Here is a 10,197-nt window from a genome sequence, read left to right on the forward strand (position 1 = left end):
CCCTGATTACATTTTTAAAAATAACTACAAAATAAGGGGGGAAAGTGTCCAAGTAAAACGATTTAAAGGGAACTCAAAATCAGAGGATGTTTATATTATTATACATATATCATTTACATATTTTAACAAGTAGTAAACAACGTGGAGTTTGTAGTTTTGTACTTTTTTTAATGCATTGTTTTATTTAAATGTTTTCTGGTGGATACTAAGTATATAATAAGAAATTTAAAAAGAAAAGTTTTTCATTCCACTACCTCATTTCTGTAAATTACTTTTACTTATATTATTCCACTAGATACAATAATCCTGTGTAAGAAATGATGCATGTGATAGAAGTAGTTATTATTTCTTCTCTATGCCTTCAAATATCTAAGCCTCCCTAGCCTATCCAGAAACCATGTACTATGTTTTGCACATAGTAGGCATTCAAATGTTGGTGATTAACTGTCAGACACATTGCTGACCTCTATAATTTCTAGTAAATTATGAAATTTTTTCACAATTCCAGAGGCAGTCAGGAAGCTCACAAAGGCGATTAACAAATTTAAAATTAACAAAGGCGATTAACAAATTTAAAATTAAAACCCTGACATATGATCTCTTTTGTCCTTTCTAGTTCTGAAGTTATGAATGTAATATATCCCTGAGGGAAATTCCTACATCTTTCGTTGGAGAACAAAATCTGAATGATATACTATCCCTGTTTTGAAGAAAAGGGAGAGAGATGACTAGATAAGGGTAAAGCTTGATAGAAGATTCACCTACATTAATGAAAAAGAAAATTTTCCTAGAATGAATTGGGTAGTGGGCATTTGTGGGAATGACAATAATATTGGATGGCTTGACTTTCAGGCATAAAGTGAAAAGTTTGTTCCTGATTCACAGGGCAGTGAAAAACTGTAAGACTCCAAAAATAGAATTGGTCATGGTAAAAGCAATATGTAAAAGGAAAAGGTTGCATTCATTCACAGTGGAAAATGAAAAAAAAAAAAAAATATATATATATATATAATTTTCTTGGAGGCACCTAATTACAAACAAAAACACCATGTGTTATTTGGCGTCTTTATTCTGTTTCTCTTTTTTACTCACTCATCCTCCTTTTTTTCTTCATTTACAGCTGGTTGAACATTATTCCTATAAACCAGATGGACTCTTAAGAGTTCTTACTGTTCCATGTCGAAAAATTGGCTCAGAAAATGGTAAATTATGAATATAATAAGCTTTCTAAATTGTTTGGACATGTTAGCAAACAAAAATATAGTGTCTGAAATGCTAGGATTTGATGGGATCGTGTTTATCTTAATTATTTTAAGAACATTTAAAAACAAAGAAAACCATGATTTTATGAAATTTACATTTTAAAGTGGATACTTGGTATGGAAATGGAAAATAACTGAATGTAAAAATATATACCATCTGGAAGGTGAAGAAAATAGTCTTAACAGATGGTATGTGTATTTTTGCAGATAATTTGTATTTTGCAATCACTATTTGGGATTCAGGAAAATTTTTTTTGGTAGAAGTAATTGTCCTACATATCTATTTAGGTAACATTGACTTTGGGATGTCACGGCCACCTCTTCCATCATCTCATCCTAGGGTAAGTGTTATCAGGTTCAGTGAAAATTAAGCATTTATGCAGATCAGCAAATTAAAAATGTGATCTTGTCTAACATTAGAAATGATTGTGCTGAAATTTCAGAATAAATTACTATTTTTAAATAGGGATTCCTATAGAGTATTATATTAAACAAAAGATGCCATGTTTCAGTCTTAAAATTAACTTCTTTGTTGTTTTGAACAAGATTTATATATTGAGTATTTTTATTAGTCATGGTATTTGTTAGTGGCTGAGAATGTCAATGTTGACATAGGCTATGAAAGATACAATGGACTATATATTTCTTTTAAAAATTCACATTGATAGTAATGCAGGAGAGCACCTCAAATCTGAAGAATTCAGAGCATTACTTAAAAAAGAAGGTATGATAGAGAATGATGGAAAATACCAAGTCAATGGCACTTCTGTGGATCACCATTATTATATGAGCTTTCTGACTCTGCCTCTGGCATTGTGAAAAAAAAATCCTAATTTGCTAGATCATGGAGACAGTAGACTGTAAAAAAAAAAAGACGTGGGAAAGGGATGGAGAGTGTGTCTCCCCCTCCTTATTCATTACTTATGTTCTTAGTTCAAAAGTATATAATTGCATGTATTCTGTATGCTCTTTTGCTGGGTAGGCTAGGCTGTAATAAACCTATGAAGCATAAGGTCTCAAGATCTAGGCTAGGAATTGAGAATTAGTTTCTTTTTTGGAGTGAATTCCATTATTTCCCCATGGATCTTCTGTATTTTTGTCCGATTTGAGGTGTTGGTTAGGTATACTGACTTTCCAAAAAAGTTCCCCTAGATTTGAGTAACTCTCAGCTATTTTTCTTACTATTCTTTGTTCCTGGATACTATGAATTTGATGGGAGCTCAGAACTTATCATTCTCTCTTTTTAATGAAAACTCCATTGATCTTAATAACTCCCCACATTTACTTTCCACCCACTGTATTGATGCCATATCTAAATTGTAAGAATAAATAAATCTATGTAACACAAAGATTATTTTTAGTATAATAAATCTTACACAGCCTCTAGAAAAGCATTTTTAAAAGCAGGTTTAAAGCTCTTTTTGATGAAAATATTTTAAAAATCATGTGTTCATTAAATGTTGCATAATGAACCTTATTAGCAAAATGTTAGGAGATTTATTGGTAAAATTATCTCAAAAAAAATTTAAAGAACTTTTGTCATAGAAGGTATCCATTTTTTTTAATTCAATGTTTCTTTTTAACATTATGGTTTTAGAGTTGGTCAACAGGTGGATTTTTCTCAAGAATGAAATCATACTCCTTTCCAAAAGCTGGCAACAAAAAGGTACTTAATGTATACCATGTTTGCTGGTTTCTGAATAAGTGGTAGGATGTACCCATACTCAGCTCAATGCTTTTTCCTGTTTGGTCTACACCTGTTAAATGTGTGATTGTCTATTAACATTCTAAATGCTGAGATCCCAAAGCATTCTGCTTTTCAATTTTCATTGTTCTTTATCATCATTGATACTATATTCAGATGTAGCCCTTAATTCATTGGAGCAAATTCCTTGGCTGTCTTTATTCTGGGCATGTGATGTGCTTTTCATGTTGGTTTTTGATTTGGTTCATTATTTTAACCTATCAATATTTTTAGTGTTATAATTACTCAAATATAAACTTAACTGTGTCATTATACTGGAAACCATTATCAGAAACCAGAAGATATCTTTGGGAATAAAGTCAAATTTTCTTTTATTTTGGTAATAGATACATAGATTTTTTTGATAAAAAAGAAATACTGTACTTTGTTACAGAATATAACAAATAACTAAAGACAAATATCCCACAGGTCTTATAATTATGTTACCATGTCCATGAATTTTAGAACTTTTTAAAATACATATTGGGGGAGATAGAGATTTTGAGATAGAAAAAAATGTCATTCAAGAAACAATAATTTTAATATTTATTTTTTCCCATGTGATTGCCTTCTGAGGTTAATAATGCAGAAATTCTAGTTATAATTAAGGTTTTCTTATAACAAACTTCTTTCCCCAGCTACTTGTAAAACAAGTTATATGAGTCATTCTTGATAGTTTCTACTCTTATCCTTAGTGTGACTTTTAACTAACATATTTTCAAAACATTTAGTAATTTTCAAATATCTTTCATATACATTTTGGCCACTAGTTAACTCCGAAAAGCATAGGGTTTTTTTTTTTGCCTTGAAATTAAGGTTCTTACTTGGAATATTAAGAACTATTAGTTCTTATAGTATAAACAAGACTAAGGAATATATGTGACTTAATTATGCTTTTCCCAATATATACAAGAACTTTATAAAAAAGGATGCTCTTCATCCTACTGAAAATATAAGAAAAATGAACTTCAGCTATAGTTTAAAGATTTTTAAGCAAGACTTTAGTTAGTTTTTCTGGCATTAGGGCCATGAGCTACACATAAACTGATTCACACTCTGCATTTTCAGTCTATTCATTAAGGCTATCCCCTCAATTAATGTGGATTACAAAAATAAAAACATTTATTTATCTTCATGGATTGTTCCTTATGAGGAACAATGAAGGAAGCCTTAGTCATGAAGGAAGACTCTAGTCCAGTGGTTCCCAAACTTTTTTGGCCTACCGCCCCCTTTCCAGAAAAAAATATTACTTAGCCCCCTGGAAATTAATTTTAAAAAATGTTAATAGCAATTAATAGGAAAGATAAATGCACCTGTGGCCATCACCACAAATTCATCACTGTGATTCTCAAAGTGGGCGCCACCGCCCCCTGGTGGGTGCTGCAGCGATCCAGGGGAGCAGTGATGGCCACAGGTGCATTTGGGGGCAGTGAATAACTGTAAGGGAGCGGTGATAGTATGTGACAGGGGGCGCTAAGTAATATTTTTTCTAGAAAGGGGATGGTAGGCCAAAAAAGTTTGGGAACCACTGGTCTATAGTCTAATCTATTCTCAGTTAGGTTACCAAGAAAGATACTATCATAACATATTGCAAACATCCATTTTATCATTTTATTGCTAAATAATACTAGAGGAGTAAAGAGTTAGTGGCTGTACACACACATCACAAGCAATACCTTTTGTGATAGAACTGGCCTTTGCCCCATGTTGATCGGTGCTGTCACATATTTAGAAAAACAGGTTTAGGCTTAGACAATAAAGAACTGAATACATAGCATCCTTTGTTAAGATTTGAATAATCCATGATAGCCTTTTAAAATGATGGTAGTCAATGAAAGGAGGCAATTAGATGATTCATTTGATAGAGTGCTGGGACTGGAGTCAGGAAAACCCAAATCCAAATCTGTCCTCAGAACATGTAATAGCAGTATGACCCTGGGCAAATCACTTAACCTCTGTTTACTTCAGTTTTCCTCATCTGTAAAATTATGGCAAACCACTTCAGTATGTCTCTGTCAAGAAAACTCCAAATGAGGTCACAAAGAATCAGAAGTGAATGAAAAACTAAAAAGCAACAGTAGTGCTATGAAAATTTCTTTTAATCAGCTTTTCCATAAAAATAATTACATTAATTCAGAATTAACCTCAAATAATTGATCAAAGAAACTCCTAGAATATATACCTTCAAAATAGATATTATTTTACCAGGCAAAAAACCTACTAAAATGAAACTAAATATTTACTTGTCTAAAAGAAGAAAAGACATATAAATTAGAAACATAGATTGTTCAAGAGAAGCAAATTAACCATTTAATTAATATTCCAAGATGCTATTAGAAAAGAGGAATATTTTTGCCAATTTAAATGAGTAGCACAGGTTTTATTATTTAACGGATTTTTATGAACATTTTAAAATACCAGTCTTCAGCTAATAAAGGAAGAGAATGGCAAATGCCTGCCATGGATATTATGGTTCATTTAATTTTTAATTAAGGTGATCACTCTAGGTTTTCAGAAAAAATATAGATAATTAATAACTTTGTTTTAAGAAGCCTGTTCCTTATGTTAAATTTTGTCAAAAAGTTATGTATATTGTGCTGGATATTTCTAGTAGAGAATGGAGTTTTCATAAACAGGTCATTTAAACCAGAGAAAGTAGAAATTTGTCCTGATTAATTTTACTAAAGTAGATTCATATACTTAAGGGACAACAACATATTTACCAGCCTGAATTAACTCTAGTGGCTGAATTTGCAGTGTATCATACTTGTATTATTGTTTCTGACACACATTCATTTGAACAATAAGAGATAAAAATTATACAAATTATAAAACATTAAAATGGTTCAAAATAAAGCATCAACCTGAGTACCCAGATTGAAAAGTAAAAAATATCTTTAAAAGTTACAAAAAATTCTGATTTTAAAATATTACCTTTATTATTTGTCTACATGCACTTCCATTTATTTATAACCTATAGTTTTTATAAAGCATAAGTATGTGGTGAATAAATTTTTTATGATTTTACTTTTGAATTGTTTTAAGTATATGAGAGATGGCATGGCTATCTTTAGAATGGCAGAAGACCTGAAGTCCATTTATGGTTTTTCTAATGAATATATTGATAAAATATAGCACTATTGCTGTGACTCTGTGGCTTATATTGAGATTGAAGGCAAGTGATCAATCTACTCTTTTAATGTAAAATTTTTAGCTATCATTTCATCTTTATGAGCTTCAGTTTCCTCATCTATAAAATGAGGAGTTCAAATTCCTAGCTCTGTAAAGGTCTCTTCCAATTCAAGATGAATAGGATTTCCATTAATATTCCAAATTTAGTTATATTGCAAGTATTTTTCTAGATGCAGATAGTCAAATGAATGTGTATGTATATTTATTCATATAATATTTACAGTTTTCAGGAGCATTTACACTTATCCCAAAGTAGACTCCAAAATATCCTACTAAGAAAGATAGGTAGATGTACTACAACATTAACTAGAACTGCTTTTTTTCCTTTAACCATTGATGTATTTGTCATCCAGTGATTCTCTGTTTCATTTGCTAAAAGAGAAGAGTAATCAAAATAAAAAAAATCAGGGAAAGGCAGTGGAGCCCTGTTGACTTTATTTATAATTCTGGTTTCTGTGATGAGCCCACTCAAACAAGCAGTAAAGTGTAATTTATATACTCTAAGGTGGTAAATAACAGTCAAATATTAAGTGTTTTGTCTCCCCCCCCCCTTTGTTTTTTAAACCTCCAAAATCTAGAAGCCTTATTTCTTCTGAAGCTATTGATTGGCCACTTTTAAGAGAAAATGAATACTGAAAATTAGTACTCAAACGAGATTTGAAAATGTTTTATGTGAATTAAATGTATAACCTCTTGCATTAAAAGAGAGACTCTCTTCCAGATAGTCTTAATTCACTTTTTTAAATTAAACTTGATCGTTATTTGCTACTTGAAGCATGAAGAATGTCAAATTTAATAATTCAGAATAAGAAGACAGCTGCAGAAAAGATAGAAAAGTCCAGACGGTCAGGAATGGGACAGAGGAAGATTAGAAACTTATCAGTTATTGTGAGAAGGTTTTAAAAAACATTCAGAGCCATTTTTGTTGTTATACTTTCTTTTTCATTGCAATCTACAGTATTGCTGATGCCTTTGGAAAAATTTTAAATATTAAGTTTTTCCATTTCCTTTGAAGTTAAATGGAAATTCCATTATAGCAATCCAAATTCTTCACCACAAAACTTCCCCCACATCTCACTAGAAAAAAGAAGATAGTGTAACAGTAGTATTTTGAAATATAACCAAATACAAACTGTGTAATGGTAGAATCATCCCCAAAAGATTTCACTAGATAGTATAGTTTGTGATATGGCATCTGTGATTACACAGAAAAAAAAAGGACTGGAGACTTTGACCAGCATTTATAGTTGAATTGATTTGGAAATGAAATGATTTTCCCACAGTTAGCCATAGTCTGAAATGGCTACTTCATATTAAGTAATTTCTATTGGCATACATATACATGTATACATAATATATTTGTCTATATCTCTATCTATCTATCTATCTATCTATCTATCTATCTATCTATCTATCTATCCATCCATCCATCCATCTATCTAATCTATCCATCTATTGATCTAAAAAAGAGAGTTTAAACATTTACCTATAATGAAAAATAAAAAAGCTTCATGGAGATGCCCCTTCACTTTCTTTAACTTTTAGATGGGCATGAGAAATAATCTTACAGACATGATAGGGTTAAGGTAAGAAAGAGGTTCCCAGTGGCTGGGAGGTAGGAAGGAAGAATGGAAGGAAAGGAGGGAGGGAGGAATAAAAGAAGGGAGGAAGGAGAAAAAGAAGGAAAGAAAGGAGGGAGGAAGGAAGCAAAGAAGGAAGTATTTATTAAGTATTTACTATGTGCTAGACACTGTGCTTTACAAATATTATCCCACTTCATCCTCACAACAACCTCAGAAGGTAGGTGACATCGTTAACCCTATTTTTAATATTAAATAACAAAAAAAAGTTAAACTGCCCAGGGTTGCAGAGCTAGTAACAGTCCATGGCAAGATTTGAATTCATATCTTCCTGAGGACAGACCCAGCCCTCTATCCACTGTCCCACCACAGCATGATTTCATTTCATCCTTTCCATTTCTTTCAACTCCCACTATTCCATATCATGCCAGTCCACATAATGTATGTATATTGTAGAATGGAAAATTGTTGGATATAGAGTCAAAAGAACTGGCTTTAGTTCTTCATTCTGTCCTTTCTTATTTATATGATCATATGTAAGATACTTGACCTTTCTGGGTCTTATATTTCTTCACCTTTAAAATGAAAGAATTGTACTAAGGGTCCTTTAATGTGCTTTCTGATTCTAAATCTTTGATCTCACATCGCCTGGGAAGAGAACAGCAAGTAGGTAGAATACTATTGTTCTTTAACTTAGGTACAGAGGAGAAAAAAATGCTTAGAAATTTTCAGGATCTGAAATAAAGTTGAAAATGTCAGTAAGTTTTATAAGTTCAGTCTCCACAAGAAGAAAGATCTGTAAGAATTCTAAAAAATTAATTGTACAGTGATTTTATGTTTCTATACTGTATGCTTTAATTAATCTGTGCCCAAGCAATAACTTGAAGATAAAATCATAGTTAATTTCTGTTTGTCTTTAATTCATGCCTATGTCTTTCTTGCATAAGTAATGTTATAAGTATAGAAATAAAATAACAAAAGTAGATTCAAGAACTACATTAAAATATTTCATTTGTATGGTTCAGTCACATCCTTCCAATGTTAACCGGGCAGACAGTTCAGTGGAACTTAATCCTTATGTGCTACACAAGCGAGATGGTACCTCCTTGGGAGCTGAACTAGGTAGGTAAAAATTACTTTTTTAAACCAGGTTCATTTAACCCATTATTTCTGTAATTTCTATGCCTTCCTTGTCATCTCTTCTTTCTCTATATATTCTCTTGTTCATTTGGAAGTCCCAGATTTATTTATTTATTTATTTATTCTATTTTTTTAAATTTTAAATATTTATTAATATTCATTTTTAACATGGTTACATGATTCATGCTCTTACTTTCCCCTTCACCCCCTGCATTTCCCCCACCCATAGCTGACGCACATTTCCACTGGTTTTATCATGTGTCCTTGATCAAGACCTATTTCCAAACTGTTGGTAGTTGCATTGGTGTGGTAGTTTCGAGTCCACATTCGCAATCATGTCCACCCCAACCCATGCGTTCAAGCAGCTGTTTTTCTTATATGTTTCCTCTCCTGCAGTCCTTCCTCAGGATGTGGGGAGCATTCTTTACCATAAATACCTCGGAATTGTCCTGGGTCTTTGCATTGCTGCTGGTACAGAGGTCCATTACATTCGATTTTACCATAGTATATCAGTCTCTGTGTACAATGTTCTTCTGGCTCTGCTCCTTTCGCTCTGCATCAGTTCCTGGAGGTCTTTCCAGTTCACCTGGAACTTCTCCAGTTTGTTATTCCTTTTAGCACAATAGTATTCCATCACCAGCATATACCATAATTTGTTCAGCCATTCCCCAATTGAAGGGCATACCCTCCTTTTCCAGTTTTTTGCCACCACAAAAAGCGCAGCTATAAATATTTTCATACAAGTCTGTTTATCTATGATCTCTTTGGGGTACAAACCCAACAATGGTATGGCTGGATCAAAAGGCAGGCATTCTTTTATAGCCCTTTGAGCATATTTCCAAATTGCCAGCCAGAATGGTTGGATCAGTTCACAACTCCACCAGCAGTACATTAATGTCCTAATTTTGCCACATCCCCTCCAACATTCATTACTCTCCCCTGCTATCATTTTAGCCAATCTGCTACATGTGAGGTGATACCTCAGAGTTGTTTTGCTTTACATTTCTCTAATTATTAGAGATTTAGAGCACTTTCTCATGTGCTTATTGATACTTTTGATTTCTTTACCTGAAAATTGCCTATTCATGTCTCTTGCCCATTTATCAATTGGGGAGTGGCTTGATTTTTTATACAATTGATTTAACTCCTTGTATATTTGAGTAATTAGACACCTGTCAGTGTTTTTCGTTATAAAGACTTTTTCCCAATTTGTCGTTTCCCTTCTGATTTTGACTACATTGTTTTTGTACAAAAGCTTTTTAGTTTAATATAATCAAAC

At 32.3% G+C, this 10,197-nt stretch overlaps 1 protein-coding gene across 1 annotated transcript in view; it reads left to right on the forward strand.

Moving 5' to 3' along the window:
* SYK (spleen associated tyrosine kinase) overlaps window positions 1–10,197 on the forward strand; it is a 131,967-nt gene that overhangs the window by 56,035 nt on the left and 65,735 nt on the right. The window contains exons 4-7 of the mRNA XM_044680173.1: window positions 1,121–1,202; window positions 1,551–1,603; window positions 2,860–2,928; window positions 8,804–8,900. Of these exons, the coding sequence (XP_044536108.1) occupies window positions 1,121–1,202; window positions 1,551–1,603; window positions 2,860–2,928; window positions 8,804–8,900 (301 nt within the window). The remainder of the gene's footprint in view (window positions 1–1,120; window positions 1,203–1,550; window positions 1,604–2,859; window positions 2,929–8,803; window positions 8,901–10,197) is intronic.

Source organism: Gracilinanus agilis, chromosome 1 (assembly GCF_016433145.1).
Source record: "Gracilinanus agilis isolate LMUSP501 chromosome 1, AgileGrace, whole genome shotgun sequence".
Classification (NCBI taxonomy): domain Eukaryota; kingdom Metazoa; phylum Chordata; class Mammalia; order Didelphimorphia; family Didelphidae; genus Gracilinanus; species Gracilinanus agilis.